The sequence below is a fragment of the Crotalus tigris genome, unplaced genomic scaffold (genome assembly GCF_016545835.1).
Source record: "Crotalus tigris isolate CLP2741 ecotype Arizona unplaced genomic scaffold, ASM1654583v1 scf7180000018525.42219311030:4301911, whole genome shotgun sequence".
NCBI lineage: Eukaryota > Metazoa > Chordata > Lepidosauria > Squamata > Viperidae > Crotalus > Crotalus tigris.
This window is the reverse complement of record NW_024097057.1, coordinates 3057382-3075259: the sequence shown is the minus strand read 5'-3', so window position 1 is coordinate 3075259 and position 17878 is coordinate 3057382. Positions and strand designations below refer to the sequence as shown.

At 44.7% G+C, this 17878-nt stretch overlaps 2 protein-coding genes across 5 annotated transcripts in view; one reads left to right on the top strand and one right to left on the bottom strand.

Moving 5' to 3' along the window:
* The window catches only part of DOK4 (docking protein 4), a 38524-nt gene extending 31905 nt beyond the window's left edge, over positions 1 to 6619 (top strand). For all 4 annotated transcript variants that reach the window (XM_039353751.1, XM_039353748.1, XM_039353749.1 and 1 more), the window contains exons 8-9: positions 1163 to 1286; positions 4104 to 6619. In XM_039353751.1, coding sequence (XP_039209685.1) covers positions 1163 to 1286; positions 4104 to 4231 — 252 coding nt within the window. In that variant the 3' untranslated portion in view covers positions 4232 to 6619. The remainder of the gene's footprint in view (positions 1 to 1162; positions 1287 to 4103) is intronic.
* Positions 6620 to 7939: 1320 nt separating this feature from the next.
* COQ9 (coenzyme Q9) lies at positions 7940 to 17760 on the bottom strand. Its single transcript, XM_039353743.1, has 9 exons — positions 17618 to 17760; positions 15608 to 15767; positions 14992 to 15127; positions 14734 to 14876; positions 14442 to 14526; positions 13448 to 13552; positions 10303 to 10458; positions 9624 to 9677; positions 7940 to 8536 (listed from the first exon to the last, which is right to left on the bottom strand). The coding sequence occupies exons 1-9, from the start codon at positions 17676 to 17678 to the stop codon at positions 8501 to 8503; spliced, it is 936 nt and encodes a 311-aa protein (XP_039209677.1). The 5' UTR covers positions 17679 to 17760; the 3' UTR covers positions 7940 to 8500.
* Positions 17761 to 17878: the final 118 nt, after the last annotated feature.

Sequence of the window (17878 nt, the reverse complement as noted above, 5' to 3'; positions counted from 1 at the left end):
CAACAGCAGCCATTAGAAGCTCATATGGAAGGGGGAAATTAAGTAAATACATTAGATTGGCTTGTTTAGCTTTTTTGTCAAGTGGTTTGGGGCCCTGTTTGTGGACTCCGAGGAGTGAGATTGTGGTTGTGATGTCGCTAGAATGGCAAAGGGGGAGGCGAGTGTTTAGCGCCACCTCAGAGCAAAAAAAATAAAACCTGAATTATTTGGGAACTGTGCACAGCCCTTAAGCCTAGATTAAGGCACTATAAAAACCAGAGCCTTCCATTATCCGAAACCTCATGATTGTCCACATTGGAGGAGCCCTTATCTCTTTATATCCAGACTGTTTAGTGTCACATTCCAGACACCCACTTGAAAAGCTTTCCCAAACACTGAGTGTAGCACGAGGGCCAGATATTGGCCTCTTTTTCCCAGTCCGAGATCTGCAAACCACAATTACAGCTTGGAGGTTGATCCAAAGTGAGAGGGTATCCTGCTTGCTTTCTTTTTTAGACCGATGTTTTCCAAGGGGAAGACGGAAACCAAAAAACCCCATGCCATGAATGAGAAAGGGAGAAGTTTCATGAGATTACATGGGGTGGCATCAGTGCAGTTTCCTGTAGACCTGTGTTGTTCAATCTTGGCCACTTTAAGATGGGTGGGCTTCTGGCTGGCGGGGGAATTCTGGAAGTTGAAGTCCACCCATCTCAAAGGTGCCAAATTTTGAAAAAAAAACCCGCTGCAGCAGAGCATGCAGGATAGCAAAGCATTTTGACTGCTGGATATGGTTGGGAGGAGAGGAATGAAAGAAACGTTGCTGTTTCAACCACATTTTAATTAAATTAATTCATAAAGTGGCCCCTTTGTGCCAGACCAATAGAGATAAATAAGACTTCTTCAAGGGAACTCTGAAGTATTTTCATACGAATTCTCTTTCCCATTGTACACAGCCCTTTTACTGAGTGTTCCCCTCTGCAGATTCATTCATTCATTCATTCATTCATTCATTCATTCATTCATTCATTCATTTTCTATGGCCACCTATCTCAATGACTCTGGGCAGCTTACAGCTCAGAAAATATATTTTAAAAACATTTTAAAAACTAAAACCAGTAAAAACAACAACCTTAAAACAGTTCAGATTTTGGAAGCTGACCTCCAGCTCTTTGTTCTTTTCCAGTTGTTGAACAAGGGGACAGAGCATTACTCCTATCCCTGCACACCTACCACCATGTTGCCACGCAGCGCTTACTGGCATCACATCACCGGCTCACAGAACATTGCCGAGTCTTCCAGCTACGGGGGTGAGTGCTCATCTTGTCCATTCAGCCTAGGAATAATGTCAGACCTGCCCCAACTTCGGTCTCTAAGAAAGAAAGACCCTTGACTCCATTCAGCTGAAGTGATAGGTGCTGTTACTAAAGTTAAGTGGGTTGCAGCAAAAATAAAGCTAGATCTGAATATTCTCACACAAAGATTACAACTTTTTCCCTGTTCCCTGCCCCCCACCTTGACCGGTCTATCAGTCTTCAATAGCATGCCGTTGTGATGTTTTGGGAACTGCTTGGATGTTTGGCGCCTGTTGATGCAGTGTTGTGTTCTTTTCCCAGGCCAGGTGTCCTGGATGGTTGGCTTATTTTTGGCACCTCTGGTTTGGCACCTCTGGCTTTTGTCAACAGGTCTCCCTTTCCGCCATTTTTCTTCTCCTTCCCATACCCTAAATTCCCTCTCCCCTTCCCTGAGAATGCCAGCAAAGTGAACAAGCTGAAGATGGCAGTCCTGACAGATAGTTTCAAGATCATGTGAAGTGTTAGTACCATTTTATACTGCACTAGTGAGGCCACACTTGGAATACTGCATACAGTTCTGGTCACTGTGATACAAAGCAGATGTTGAGACTGTACAGAAGGGGTTCAGAGAAGAGCAACAAAGATGATTAGTGGGTTGGAGGCTAAAACATGATGAATGGTTGCAGGAAGTGGGTATGTCTAGTCTAAGAGAAGGATTAGCAGTGACATGATAGCAGTGTTCCAGTATTTGAGGAGCTGCCACCAAGAAGAGGGAATCAACCTATTTACCAAAACACCAGAAGCCAAGACAAGGAGCAATGGATGGAAACTGAACGAAGAGAGAAACAACCTAGAACTAAGAAGCAATTTCCTGACTGTAAGAACAATCAACCAGTGGAACAACTTGCCTTCAGAAGTTGTGGGTGCTTCATCACTGGAGACTGGAAAGCCACTTGTCTGAAGTGTGTCTTGCTTGACCAGGGGGTTGGACTAGAAGACCTCCAAACTCTCTTCCAACTCTGATGTTCTGATGTTCTCTTCTTTGACTGCTCTTGCATCCTTCTTGGACGTGAAAAGCTTTTTCTGGATTAGTACACTGCTAAATATAAGCAATCTGACAGGACAGCTTTAATTTAATGCAACATTAAGATGATATTCTGCAGTCAATCATTCTGCCTACTGTGTTCCATTCCATATTAATATACAGGGGCTCAGTGCAAATGGAGTTAGGCCCTTTTAAACTCCCTATCAATTTCCAGATTGCATCTTTCCATTTTGTCTCTGGAGCTAAGAAAGCAAGGCTCAATTGTGTCTGGATCCTGTCCAGTGAATTCATTTATTTAAAATGCTCCTTCATTCAGAGTCGTTCTCTATCTCTGTTGGAAGCAATTGGTGATGTTCTCTCTGATGGCTTCTCTAAAGCTCCCAAGGGGAATTATGTAGATATTTATAATATTCAAATGCAACAGCAAAGAATCCAAGGTTGCCCACGTCTGATAAAAGTTGATAGTGGTCATAATAAAGCAGCTATAAAAGAATTCACATCAGCAGTAGGAACAATCAGTTTTACATATAATTTAAATTATTAAATTAAGGCAGAACAAGGAGGCATCACCTCAAACTAACAGAGAGAAGTTCAAAAGTCATGATAGAAAGTATGTCTTCACAGAAAGAGTAGCTTTTGGAACCCACTTCCAGCCAAGGCAGTGGGTCAGTCATCAGTAACTGAGTTTAAGCTTGCTTGGATTAAATACAGCTCCAGTTCTGAAATAGAAGTGGACAGTCCATTTTTTGTTAAGAACTGGGATAATCTCTTGGAGACCACATTGAGGGGGGGGGGGTGAGGCTGAAGTAACAGGCCACATGGCAGAAATAGATAACTCTTATCAAGAGGCAAATAGCTTTCTTGCAAGGGGCATTTGTATGTTTGTTAACTCTGAAAAAAGTTTTGAGTTGAATTCCAATCTTATTTTCCTGACAGCTCTACATGGTTGGCATTTTCTTGCTGGTTGTTTTTTCTACTTCTCCACCAGCTGTGGGGTTATTTTAGCATTCTAACGGGGTCTAATCCTGCTTTGTTTCAGAGTTCAAATAAAGTCAATCAAGTGCCGCAGCTGCTAATGTGGCAGTTCAGAAGAGCTGCTTTTAAGTCAGATATCATAAACAGACAAAGTCCTTTCAAGTTTTTCCTGGGAATTTATCTTTTTTGCATTCTGTTCCATTCCACTCCCCCTTACTCTACTGGATGAATGTCATCTAGTTTTAATCCTAGTTATTTTACTCACTTTTTACACTTCCTATATTTCTATGGTCTGTTTTATACCTGTTTTATTCGCTCAGTGTTGAATGTTATACAAGTTGTCCTCAACCTACGGCCACAAATGAGCCCCAAATTTATGTTGCTAAGTGAGACATTTGTTAAGTGGGTTTTGCCTCATTTTACGACCTTTCTTGCAACGGTTGTTAAGTGAATCACCGCCGTTGTTAAATTAGTGGCATTATTGTTAAGTGAATCTGGCTTCCCCATTGACTTTGCTTGTCAGACGTTCGCAAAAGTTGATCACATGACCCCCAGGGACACTGCAACCGTCGTAAATAGGAAGCACCTGGATTTTGATCCCTTGACCTTGGGGATGCAGCAACAGTCATAAGTGTGTGAAAATGGTCGTAAGTCACTTTTTTCAGTGTCGTAACTTTGAACGGTCACTAGATTGAACTGTTGTAAGTTGAGGACTATCCATATGTCCCTAATTTGTAGGTCTTTCTGATAGAAAAAAAAAAAAGAGAAAGAACTTGAGACTTGAACCAGACAAAATCTCCCTTTGCCCACAGGTGACACCTACCCCGGTCCCCAGGCCAGCTCAGAGACTGATCTCCTGAACCGCTTAATCTTACTGAAGCCCAACGCTTCCAAGAGCGGGAAGAGTGACAGCAAAGACGCCACCTCGGCTACCCAGTGAGGCCGCTCAGTGCCCAGAGAGGAAAGCCGTTGGGATGCCAACTCGGGCAAAGGAACCGAGGGTTTTTCACCTGCTCCTGCCCTTCCACCAAAGGCCCAGGGACGCCATTTTGCTGCAGAGAAACGGAGCAGGCTTTGCCCCAGGTGCATCAAACACGAACGTTCTAGGTCCAGGCGCTGTGGACAGTCTGGCCAGCGAGCCCTGCTTGGCCCAGGATGTGAGCGGGCATCCAGATCTTCTGAGAAGGACTAGCTATATATTATTACAACTATTTTCAATATATTGTATTGTTTATGCATATCCTATATATCCAGAGAGAGGTCTCACCGGAACGGACCTCTCTTGATGGCCATCAAGGCAAGAACTTTAGACAATCAGGGGGAGGGCTGGATCCCCGGGGGGGGGCATCTTCCTTTCTCACCTGGGGCCAGCGCCTTGGACAGGGGCAGAGCGAAGTCTTCCCACGTCACTTGGGAGCCGAAGGATGGACCCCGAGGGGTTGCGGGGCCAGAAGAGGGGCTGCCAGCTCATTCCTCTGCCGATCCATGCTGCAGACCTAAACCAGGTCTTTGGGAGGCCCCAAATAAACCCTGTCTTTGGCACAACAACCTTACAGGGGAGAGAAGAGCAACAAAAGGCATCCTCGGGGACATTTGCAAAGCCTCTGCCTGCCCTTCTCGGAAACGCAACTTGCGCACCAGTGCTTCCTCACAGACCCTTCAGCTCTGCCTGGAGAAGCCAGCTTCCTCTCCAGCTGCAAGGGTAGCACAACTTTTCTTCCTGCTGTGCTCTCTCCATGGGGCTGCCAGCTCAGGGCAAGCGGGTGGAGGGGGGGTGTTTGAGGCATTGGCGGAGCCGGTTCTGTTTCCTAAGCCCCAAAGCTGCTCCTCGGGGCTATTTGGGGGCAGAGCGTGAGCTGCGGGAAAGGGGCGGGATGGCTCTCCCTTTCAAACACGGGTGCTCTGTTGGAGGTCTGTTCCCACGAGCCACAGACCCAGGTGGTTCCCGAAGGGAGGAGATAATGATTCAGTTTGCCGCAAGCCTCCTTTAGTTAGCATGTGGGGCGAACCCAGCCACTGGGTTTGCCCAGCGGGATTTACAGCTTAGCAGGTAAACTCAGTCCCATGTGGCTTATTCAACCAACCGTGGTTCATGCCAACCATTGCCTCAGCACAATGTGGAAGCCGGCGATTGCGAGAAGGGAAGCAGATTGGGGTGGCCTCCTTGAGCAGGGGGTGATTGGAAGATCTCGTCACATTCCAGTTGGAAAGTTTTGCCTCTCCTCAAGCGTAATTCCTACCTCTACCCCAATAAACCATGCCCGAGGCCTGGCCAAGGGGCTAGTGCTGACCACTCCTTCCTTTCTCAGTCCCCAAGGCCAAAAAAGCTGTGGGCCCACCGGTCAGTCCAAACCTTCCTTTTGATTGGCAGGAGACAATCAATTGCTCGCTTCCAGAAGCCCCCTTCTTCCAATTCCCGGCTTCTTTTTCTCTTCTGGATAGTCCAAAAGAGGATCCATTTTTAGCCTGGCACCTTGACCATGGCTTGGCCTTCGGACAGAAGCACAGTGGAGGAAATGTCTTTCCATGCTTTGAAGGACTCTGTTGAAGGAAGTCTCTGCTTTCCTTCTTGAAAAGCCCCCTTCTCCCCACATCCCACCCTCCCTCCTTTCCCCGATACAGTTAGTCAAGGCAACCTTCTCCAAGCTGGTGCTCTCCGGATGTAGCACTCCAGATCCCATAATCCACTCGTCCGCACTGCCAAGGGAGGATGTGATCTGACGCCCCAGTAGATCTGGAGACCACCAGCTTGGGAAGGGCTCATCTTGGTGAAATGCTTCCACGGAGCACCTGGATTTCCTATGCTGAACTTTTTTTAACAAAAGCAATTGGTTTTCTAGTTTTACTATTTATTGAATAACTTTTAGAAGGGCTATCTTTTTATAGTCGTACCATTGGTAGTGGGTTTTTTTTGTGTGTGTTCTTTACTTTGTTCCTTTCTTTCTCTCTCTCTCTCTCTCTCAATAATGCTGGAGATATTTACCCTCTCTTGTGCTCTGTATGTGTAAATAACCGTGTTTTGGATCCTGTGTGTGAGAAAAGAGACGTTTCCAAGCCGGGAGAGGAAACGTGGAACAGAAGGGAACGGCCAATGTCTAGCTCAGCTCCAAGTCCAGTTGAAGTCTATTTTAACGCCAATGTATTGGGAGGGGAGGGGAAGGGTGGGGTGGGATCAGAGGCCACAGGCTGCAGTGAAAGCACCCAAATGTTTTGTAACGGATGATTTTCCCCAGAATTCCTATGCTGTTCTTCCCAAGGCCATCTGCAAAAACAAAACACAATTCTGAGCCTGATATTAAATTAGCCACAGCATCACCACTGCTTCACAGTTGCCTCTTACCATTTCTTTCGTCAAGCGGGGGGTTGGGGTGGGGACCTCAAAATGCAGCAGAATTGTGGATGCAAATTTGGGGCCCGGGGTTCAAGACTTGAGGTGGGCAATGCTTCAGGCTTCAAATGCTTCAAGCTCCGACCGGAAAATTGATAAGGCTGAAGCTGTTTCTCAGTATCACCAAATGTTAAGGTGTGTAGACTTCAACTCCCAGAATTCTCCAGCCAGCATGGATTGAGCAGAGTTGAAATCCGCTCATCTGATAGCTGCCAAGGTTGAGAAATACAGAACTGGCAAGGGCGGAAAATAAATGGCCATCCAGAGGTTGCCAAGATACACATTACAGCAACTCTCCTGTCAGGCCTCAAGAACAAAGAACAACACATGGAGTTACTTAAAAGGGGAGATATGATAGCAGAGTTCCAGTATTTGAGGGGCTGCCACAAAGAAGAGGGGGTCAACACATTTTCCAAAGCACCTGAAGGCAGGACAAGAAACAACGGATGGAAACTAATCAAGGACAGAAGCAACCTGGAATTAAACAGAAATTGTGGGCGCTCTATCACTGGAGATTTTTAAGAAGAGACTGGACAGCCATTTGTCTGGAATGCTGTAGGGTTTCCTGCCTGAACGGTGATGGACTAGAAGACCTCCAAGGTCCCTTCCAACTCTCGTTATTCTGTTCTATTCTGTGAAAACCCAACCAGTCAAAACAAAAACTCACAAAATGGCCCTCAATTTACAATACAGGTGAAAGAACTGGGAAAATCCATTTTTGAAGTGAACTAGCAGCATTGCCAATATTGCAACTCAGAAATAACTAACATGTTTGCCTTTATCCACTTCCTATTATAGGCTTGAATTCTTCATGTAAAAAAGCAATCACCTTAAGGCCAAAAGAACTTTTGGAATAATTATAGACATGAGACATTTATCATCTTTTCTAAAGTTCTTCACCATGTAAGCAAACTGAAGCTTATTTGAACTGCACAGCAGAACCACAAATGCTTTTCAATTTCTAAACAGCCTTGGGGCTCTTACATCTTGGATCAAATCCATTCAGTAAAAAAGGGCAGAAATGCAGAGTGCTGGATTTTATGGAGTACATATTGAGAAAACCTACAGTGGTCAATATGATTTATTCTGGAGTAAGCTTAGTTATGTTCCAAATCTTTCAGAAAGAAGCCCAGGAATAATTGTAAGTATTTTCTAGAGGGATAGGCCGGATCGAGGATTTATCAACACTCTCACATTCCCAGTAATTCCCATGGAAGCTGTGAGGTTGTTCTACAGGAATGGTAAACAGTAACACTGAAAAATGCTCACTATTTTTTAATGAACATACAGACGTGTCCAAACATACAGGAAAATATATATTCACAAGAGTGCCATAAATACACTGTCAACAAACAGCAGAGCAGAATGCTGGATTTTAAACTGAGAAGTGCTGGGAGGTCATTTTTGCCAATTCCACAAATACAACATAAGTCAGTTTGTGGCCAAGACAGACTTAAGATATCCAGGTGGGGAAAATGAAAAGAAGGGTGTTGGGGTCTAAAACCTAAAGAATTTGGAGCCTCAAGGACTTCTGTCACCCTTCTATCATCTTCTCAAACTTAAACCCGTTCTGGTAAACACAGAATTTAATTTTTTGGGTTACTGTTGGTTGAATAGATCACCAGGGTGGCCAGCAATTCCACGTGCTCCAAAAAAAGCCAAGTTTTTTTACATCAAGACAGATGAAATGGTGTGCTTGTTTTAACGGTGGTACAGAGTAAGTGACAGTTTCACGTTCTTGTGACGAGATTTACAGGACACCGTTTCTTTGCTAGTCTCAGAAGAAATGCTCAAAGGCTCCTATCTAGTGGCTAAATTGCTTCATCGACGCTGGTTGAGGCCGCTGAGATTCTTGAACTGTCAGATACAAAAACAGTAAAACATTTTAAAAGAAAAAAATGGGGGAGACCATGAGAAAGTTAGAAGCTGCAAGCATGCAAAATGGGATACGGTTAGACGTTTCCTGACAGCGAATCCCACCCAAGCCATGAATGTTGATCCAAGCAACAGTGCTTAAAATCACCCTATCTGTCAAAAAAAAACACTAGCCCTTGCATCTGAGTTCACGGGATATTAAGGGATCCCCCAAACACTCAATTGCTGCTTTGGGAAATATGAATACAACAATATCTGATGTCAGTGGTGGGATTCAAATAGGTGAACAGCCCGTTCTCTGTGTGGGATGTCGCTTTCGGAAGTCCATTCTGAGCCTGGGCAACAAAAAATTAGCTACCGGTTCTGCCGAACTGGTGTGAACTGGCTGAATCTCACTGCTGTCTGATGTCAAGTATGTGGAAGTTTTCATGCCTAAGGTGGGACTAGAACTCACTACCTCCTGGTGATGACCAGTCACCTTTCATGCCTAAGGTGGGACTAGAACTCACCGCCTCCTGGTGATTGACCCAGTCACCACCCAGCTTTCATGCCTAAGGTGGGACTAGAACTCATTCTACTGGTTTCCAGACTGATACTTTAACCACTAGATCAAAATGGCACGCCGAGAATAAACTCCATATAGCAAACTCCTGGACTTCTTGAGTGAACTGGCTAAGGAATTCAGCAAAACACTAGGCTGGAATTAAAGCACCCTTCCTGCATTCCGCTATGAAATAACTTAATCCCATTAAAAGAAATGAACATTTCTTCCTTAAATTAATTGGGGTGAAATTAATTGGGAGAAAGGGCTTGCTGCACGTTATTTGTATCTGTTTCTGCAAAGATGATTCCGAGATGAAAGGCATTCAGCTAAGACTAGTCATCCCTATGAATTACTTCAGGAAAAACCATTATTTAGGGCAGCTCACATATCCCACCCACCCACCCCTTTTAAAGAAACCACGATACTTCGCTGCATTTTTCCATTCTGTAACAGCAGAAACATTCTTGAGGGAAAGACTGGTTCCGAGCAAAGGTGGTGGGAAATCCGGTGTCTGGAATTACTCACGGTAACAGCAGCGCCCAGAATTCCCTGAAGAAGGGCCTCTCCAGTTGCCTTGACCTAGAAGAACCAAACCACAGAGATGGAAAACTTCAACTACAAGCTGGCTTTTACATTTCTGCAAAAAGCAATCAGGAAACGTCCTAAATCCAGCCACAGTGATGCCCTCCTGATGCGCTGAAGTCCCAGAATTCGCCCCTAACACGGCCTTCACACTTACAACTGTAATCGATCCTGCCACACCTGCCTGGTCATAAAACAGGCCATCACGTGGCCCAGTTTGATGACTTTTTTGGGCAGCAGTCATTAAGCGAAAGCAATGGTTGTAAAGCAGAATGCCAGGGCTGTTAAGCAAATGTGTTTGCGGTGGGACGTTTTTGCCGAAAACCAAAAGCAGGCACTTTGCGTGACCACAAGTCGCGGCAAGCAGCCATAGATGCAGCCCAATTACTAAGCGCCCAACACGTGTTCAAGGGATCACGGGAAGGCCCCGTGGCCATCAGAATCACGTCATAAGTATCTCTTGAGGGTTCCACTCTAACTTCAAACAGTTGCTAAGTGATTGGGGGTAAGTTGAGGTTACTTTTGTGACTTTGGAGGGTGGAAGGAGAGAGCTTGACCATCTCACTGGAAGACCTGCATGGCACAAGGGTCAGCTGGTCACAAATTCATAATTAGAACTCACCTGTTTAGCTGTGTGGCCCACGTTCATTGCGTCAGCAACTCTGTTGTATAGGAAGGACCACGTGTGCTCAAAATCCGGGGAGGAATCCTGAATCATCACAAGTTCTGTGGTGTTATAAATTCCAGCCAGGACTACTCGGCGAGTGTACCAATTTATCTGCAAGACCCGGAATTAAGAGACTCAGAAGACGTGAAACCCAATAACAAATTAAGCTTTTGCAAACTACATTGATATGAAACTCCTACCCATGTTTTTAATCACAAAAAGTGCAGAGAAGAGCAACTAAGACGATTAAAGGCTTGGAGACTAACAGATATGAAGAATTACTGCAGGGTTTGGATTTGGCCAGTCTAGAGAAAAGAAGGGCTGGGGGGGGGCATGATAGCAGTTTTCCAGTATTTGAGAGGCTGCCACAAAGAGGAAGGGGTCAACTTATTTTCCAAAACACCCAAAGGCATCAAGGAGAGAAGCAACCTGGAATTAAGGAGAAACTTCCTTACAGTGAGGATAATTAACCAGGGGAACAGCTCGCCTCCAGAAATTGTGGATGTTTCATCAATGGAGGTTTTTAAGAAAAGACTGGATAGCCACGTCTGAAATGGTATAGGGTCTCCTGCTTGAGCAGGGAGTTGGACTAGATGACCTCCAAGGTCCTTTCCAGCTCTATTCTGAATGGAATTGAATTGACAGACAGGTATCTTGTAAGCAAGTCTATACTTTCTAAGCAGATTTTCACTTTCCATTCCATGCTATCCAGTGTGGAAAAGGGCATCCATTTCCAGCTCTATAAATGTTACATCTTGTGCTGCCCCAAAGAGCTGCACTGATAAATTAGAAACAGCAAAAAAAAAAAAAAGTTTTTTTCCCAATTTCCAAGACAGCAGAAGTAGAAAAAAAGTAAACCAGGCTCTCTTGTGGAAGCTGAATTTCTTAAAAGCTCCACTACAATTTGCATACTCCCAGAAAAACTTTAGTTTCCTAGTGTGATCTCTGTCTTTTATTTGGCTTTCTTCTAGTTTATTCCTTTAATTTGTCTGTTTGCCATTTATTTGTTACTGCAGTAGCTGCTGTTTTATGCTTGCACAGGCTTATTAAAACCATTTATTAAAAGGCCCTGCTAAGCTCTTCTTATCCCTTTCTTCTCTTTATAATAGGTCAACTAGTTCATTAATTGGTTTAATTAAGTTGTAATTTACTCTGTTTTTATTTCCACCCCCCCCCCAAAAAAATCCAATGGCTCTCATCATTAAGAACTGAGTATTTTAGGTAACTGCTTTAAAACATTTTCAAACAGAATCTTTCCTTTTCTGGCATGCTGGAAGGAGAAGAATCTGAAGAGCAGAACCATATTTCACCCAGGCAAATGCCTGTTCTACTCTGGGTGGCCCTAAAGATAAAGACTCCCCACTCCCCTTATTTGCTGACTTCTACCAAAAGAGACCAATTTCCAACCTGAAAACTTGAATGCGGCATGGATTTACTCATTGGCAGAATTAAACCAGTTGTAAAAGTGTTATCTGTTTCGATCTGATGATTTACAGTTTGGCAGCATTCATAGTTTTTATAAAATTGCATCACACAACCCTTCAGATGTCTTCAAGAAAGAAATGGTGATTCATAAATATTAGAAAGATGGGCAAAAATAGAAACATAGCCCTATCTGGTCTATCACTACACTACAGCCTGTTCTGTGGCCTGGAATGGAAAAAGTTAATTTGAATTTATAAAACAAAACGCAAAACGTATCTTCTGATCCAGAACCAGGGCAGCCTGGATACAGGTAGTCCTCAACGTACAACCACAATTGAGCCCCAAAGGTATGTTGCTAAGCAAAACAATTGTCAAGTAAATTTGCCCCCATGTTACGACTTTTCCTGCCACAGTTAAGTAAATCACTGCAGTTGTTAAGTTAGTAACACGTTTGTTAAGTGAATTTGGCTTCCCCATTGACTTTGCTTGTCTGAAGGTCACAAAAGACCAAACACGTGACCCCAGGACACTGCAACCGTCATAAATACAAGTCAGTTGCCAAGCGTCTGAATTTTGATCCTGTGGCTCCTGCAACTCTCGTTAAGTCTGAAAAACAGGCATAAGTCACTTTTTCCGGTGCTGTTGTAACTTCAAAGGGTCCCTAAATGAACTGTTGTAAATTGAGGACTAGCTGTACTGCCTGACCCCCAAGCCACTCGTATGGATTAACAGATGTCCTTTGCCCTTGTCTTTTGCTCATGGACCTAACCCTTTTCTCTTGAGAAACTAAGCACGAGTGTTGCATGCACTCTCTCAATTATGCTTTCCTGGAAAACAGGTTTGCCAGGGTGATTAGAAATACTGACTACTATGAACTACGTGAAACCTGAACGTGTCTTCTCCCTGCAGTCCACAGCAGCCTGAATCTAGCAGGTGGGAGCGAGAGTTTTTCTGCAACCCTGAATGAAGTCACACCAATCCCGTTAATCTCCCATATTGCTTCAATTTCTGCTGGACATAATTTTAAAGGGTCGTATGCCAGGAACCAAGCAACTGCAGTTGTAGCAGGTGGACAGGTATATCTTTTTTAAGCCAGCGTTTCTCAAACTTAGCAATTTCAAGATCTGCAGAATTCAACTCCTAGAAGACTACAGATCTTAAAGTTGTCACGGTTGACAAACACTGCTCTATGCCAAGGGTGAGCAACTATGGTGACTTTACAACCGGTGGACTTCAACTCCCAGAATTCCTCAGCCAGGATGGCTGCCTCAGGAATTCTGGAAGTTGAAGCCCACAAGTCTTAAAGTTGCCAAGTTTGGAGATCCCTGCCCTAAGCCATGGTTTACAAGTCACAATAAATCAGTATCCATATTAAGTCAGAGCCAGAGCCAAAGCCACAGTGATCTGGCCCAGGGGTGTCAAACTCGCAACGTCATGTGATGTGTCTTAACTTTTTTGCCATTGCCAGCAATGGGGTAGGTGTGGTTTTGCTATGATGCATCCGGCCCGTGGGCCAGCAGTTTGACACACCTGGTCTAGCCGACCATGTGAATCCAGTGAATATATGTCCTACGCCTACCTCCTTTGACCCTGAACTGCACATTTTGTAGCCCCAAATATATTTGCCCTGCAAAGCAGCATATTTCCAACCTTTCCACAGCCTCCCCAGACTTACATCGGTGGACTGATCCCCTGCATAGTGCCAGATGTCATCCACCATGGTGGTAAGCAGGTTGAAGCTGGATGGAATATTGTGTGGCATCAGCAACACGCTCATAGCCTAAGGAAAACCAGAGAAACGGGTTAACCAAAGAGGAACATTCTTAACCTACAACCCTCCAGATGTTTTAATCTTCTAAGTATTATGGGAGACTTTGGGGAAAAGGCAAAGGACAGGAGAAAAAAAGGGGGGGAATGAAGTTGTGGGTGCTCCATGGCATTCTGATTTCTGGGGCCATCTAATAGGAATTAGATGTTGATAAATTTGATCTAATGGGAAGTGAATATTTTTTTATTATTCATGTATGAGATTCTAGCCTCTTGTACAGAAAGTCAAGACAACAGATATGGTTCTCCTTTCTCCTATCCTTCACTACAACAAAGAGTATCTTTTTGAGGGAGATGGCGGTTCCAAAATATGAAAAATTAATTAATATCATGTCTATCTGTCTATCTATCAATCATCGTCTATCTCCCTATCATTTACCTCTTATCTATATCCAGCCATCTACACAGACAAATCATATGGCATGGATTAATGCACAAACACAAACTTTTTTTAACTTGATGAATGTCACTGCGTTACTTAGGGCCCAAAAGACTTTTAAAAATTGTTTCAGAAGGTCACAAAGACCCAATCGCATAAAAGAGCCAGCCAAGGAACAAAACTTATACACTGCTGTCTGTCTTCCCTCTCTGACAAAAACTCCTTTTGGGGGATCCATCCAAGCAAGAAAAGAAGATCAGTTCAGGCTGGGGGTTGGGAGTTCATTCGCCCAAGAGGGGAGAAAAAAGAAGTAATTTCTCTCTGCTGCGTCCGCCAAGTAGGAACCTCTCCTGTTCATTTCTAAACAGAGAAGCATTCAACCATCGACATGCTCTGTTCTAAACGCACTGAGATAATCTAGGAACATTGCAAGAACACCAAGAAAAGCAGATTAGTTTTATACCTGAGGCCATTTTTTAATATACGGAATGAGCATTCTCAGCCTCGCTTCCAAAGCATCTTTTACAAACTGGTCTGTCTTCTTCTTCCTTTCAAAAGAGAAGAATTATTTAGTGCAATTCGCTCTTGCCTGTCTCTCGTGCTCAAGGTCTGTACTCAAGATGCCAAGACAGGTTACCTGCCGAAGCACCGTTCTGGAGAAACCTCCCTGTGCTCAGTGCCACTGCCATCCCACTCATTGCTGTTTAGATGGTTAATGTAGCAGCGCCCCTTCCCCTGCTCTGCCTGGGACTTACTCCAGTTGACCAAGCTGTACCAGCTTGTGCTGTTCCTCAAGAAGTTCAGTGAGTCTGGAGTTACTCTGGGACACGAAGTGGAGAATCAGTTCGCTGCCATCACTGTGAAAAAGTCCTGCTGCGGCAACAGAGAGCCCTATGGACTGAAGGAAGGGAAAAAGTTGAGTAGACCGTGGCCTGAGGCTTGGGGACCTCTGAGCTAAGCTAAAGCACCCATCCCTCTGGGTCTCTTAACATGCTGCTTCTCTTAATACGAACCTTAGCCCCTTCTGCAATTGCATCCATTGTCCAGCCATAGGTGGGTACAAATTTTAGAGCTGCTGTCAGGATCCGACTCTGTAGCTGCTCCTCACTCTCGTAGCCCTCTGATTGTTCACCACCCTGATCTGTGTAACTAGGGGTAAAAACATAGGAAGGCATGTCTTACAAGTCCAAAGCTTTTATTATTTTTCCTAATTATAATTGATGCCATCATGAAACCATGCATGCTTTTGTTTGATAAATGGTTAAGATATAGTTTGCTTAGAAAACAGTATTTTTGGCTACAACATTATTGGCAGCTTTGATAAAAACGTTAAGACGTACATCAAATAAACTACGTTATGACTTAGCATTTGTGTAAAGCTAGGCAGAATTTATCTATGAATGTTTATAAGTGCATGGATAGCATACCCAATCATTCTAATGACACGCAGTACACAAAATTGCTCAGTTGTCAATTTGGATGTTGCTTGTAACATCCTCAGAGCAAGATGGAAGAATGCCAGCTACTAAATTACTCACTAAAACATTATACTTTCTCAAAGCCAAGAATTGCTACTTTGGGGAAAGAAGAAAGCTCACAGTCATTCTGGACAGAAATTATGCAGATTACCTAGGGGGTGAGCCTGGATGCTTTTCATTCACAGGAGAAGATGCTGAATGTGGAGGATTGGGAGGTGGGAAGGGGGGCTGTTTCTGTTCTTCTGAAATTCTTTGCAGCGCCACTGCAGGATGGAAGGTCCGCTGAGATTGATACAACTGGCTTCTAAAGACTGAAAACAGAAATTAGTTGAGTAACACAAAAACCTAATGAATCATCTTGTATGCTGTGAAGGCTCCCTTATACATTTCAGAATTCAAAGCCTACAAAAGACCTATGCACAAAATCATGCTACCTAAGAAGACATATGTACACCCTTTACAAAATATGTCACTGGTAGGCCAGACAAGTATTGTTTAAAAATCCAAGCCTTCTTTCATAACGTGCGAAAGAAAGTTTCTAATAAAGGCTACTTCCAATGATGACCTACAAATGATGCTGGCAATTATCTAGAAAACCATAACCCCATTAAAATATTCTTTCTCCTTGACTGTTATGTGCCATCAAGTTAGCATCACCTCCAGGCAATCTCCAAGACGACTGGTCTTCAGCCTGATCCCTCAAGTCTTCCAACAGTGCACGCAGTGCTACTGTGATTGAGTCCATCTACCTTGTTGTTGTTTCTCCTCTCCCTTTTCCCTCATCCCATCTTTCACCAAGTTATATACTTTTGCAAGGTGGGTCTTTGTATGATCTGTCTGAAAAATGTGAGCTTGGTCTTGTGTGCCTCAAGGAAAATTTCTGGATCAATGTTTCTTCAATTATCCATTTGTTTGCTTTTTTGGCTGCTCATGAAATTCTTAGGCGTCTTCTCCAATATTAACGTTCAAAGACATCAATGCAGAGAGTAGCAAGGATGGGTGAAAAGATTATTGGCAGTTCCATCCCAGGACATAGCACATAAGCATTGCTTGAGCAGGGTCCACAGGATTGTCTGGGACACTACACATCCAGATTCAGTCACAGTTTTGTTCCATACAGTATTAACCTTGTGAACTCTCTAGCTTCCTCCTTCCATTATGTATTCAAGATGGACAGTGATTAATATTTATGTTACATATGTAAGGGTGTAGGTCTACACACGTTTATAGTAGGTTTAAATGTGTGTTAAGTATGTGTGCGCTTTGAGAGCAAGCAACTAAATTTCATTTTTAATGTGTGCCATTGTGCCTGTTTTTTTCTTCCATTCAGTCATGTCAGAGAGAGAAACAGAGACAGAGAGATTTTCTTTGAGTCTGTGATGTTATTTATGACTATGTTGTTTTATTGAATGGTTATGCTTATTAGCTTTAACCTTGTTGCCATTCTGAAAATCTGTAAGCCTCTTAGAGATGAGGCGACCGAAGCTTACTAGGATCAATGAATGAATGAATGAATGAATGGAATAAAATAAAGCATTGGGCACCGGCTGCCATTTTGCATTCTCATGGCATCCAAATTCAGGAGTGAAAATTGCAAGAAAAATCAGGCAATCCAAGGCCAGACTTTGCTCCAAGCAGAGAAGCTCCTTCAGTGGTCAGCAAACACCAGGAGGAGAGAAGATCCACCGGCACCAAGAGAGGGAACCGTCGGAGCTCGACTCCCATCCCCAGAATCTCTAACAAGCTGCTGGCTGGGACTTATGGGTATTCCAGTCCAGGCTGTCAAGAGGAGCAGGGTCCAAGAGCGTTTTGGTTGCCCAAGTTGCAAAGGGGATTATTCTCTATCCAACCTACCGCGCAGGCGCAGCGGGGGCACCCCTCCCACGGGGAACTATGTGCATTATGGGCCCTACAGTCGCCTCGGCCGTGGATGATAGGGGGTGTAATCCCACTCGCCTCGCCCCGGATCCCTTCAAGAAGGCATCCTACGTTGATGTATGCAAATGAGCCGGCCCGAAGGGCCTCCCTCGCCCTTCACCTCACCTTCCCTTCCTCCCGCCTGAACTGCGGGGCGCTCGATCCCGCCTCTCCCGGAGCGGAGGAAGCCAAGAGCCTCCTCCCCCCCGTGCCCGAGCCCCGCTCTCCCCCCCGAGCACCTCACCCGCCGGGCAGCGCAGCAGCCCCCGGGCCGATCGCCTCAGCCCCGCCGCGGCCGCCGCCATCTTTGAGTCGGGCGACGAGCGAGGCGGGCAAAGGAGGCGGGGCGAACCGCCGCGGGCGCCATCTAAGAAGCGGGGGCTGGGCGTGACCGCCTCGGGAAGGGGGAGGAGGGAGCGAGGCGCCCGCGATAGGCTAAGGCCTCCCAGTTTCCCCCACGTGCGGTCTCCACCCAATCATAGATTCCGCTCGCTCATTTTGAACT

Coding starts and splice junctions, on each gene's coding strand:
- COQ9 (XM_039353743.1), bottom strand. CDS start 17,678: ATGGCGGCGGCCGCGGCGGGGCTGAGGCGATCGGCCCGGGGGCTGCTG. Junction 9,678..10,302: donor TGGGCCACACAGCTAAACAG/GTGAGTTCTAAT, acceptor TGGTTCTTCTAG/GTCAAGGCAACTGGAGAGGC. Junction 8,537..9,623: donor TTCTGGGCGCTGCTGTTACC/GTGAGTAATTCC, acceptor TGTATCTGACAG/TTCAAGAATCTCAGCGGCCT.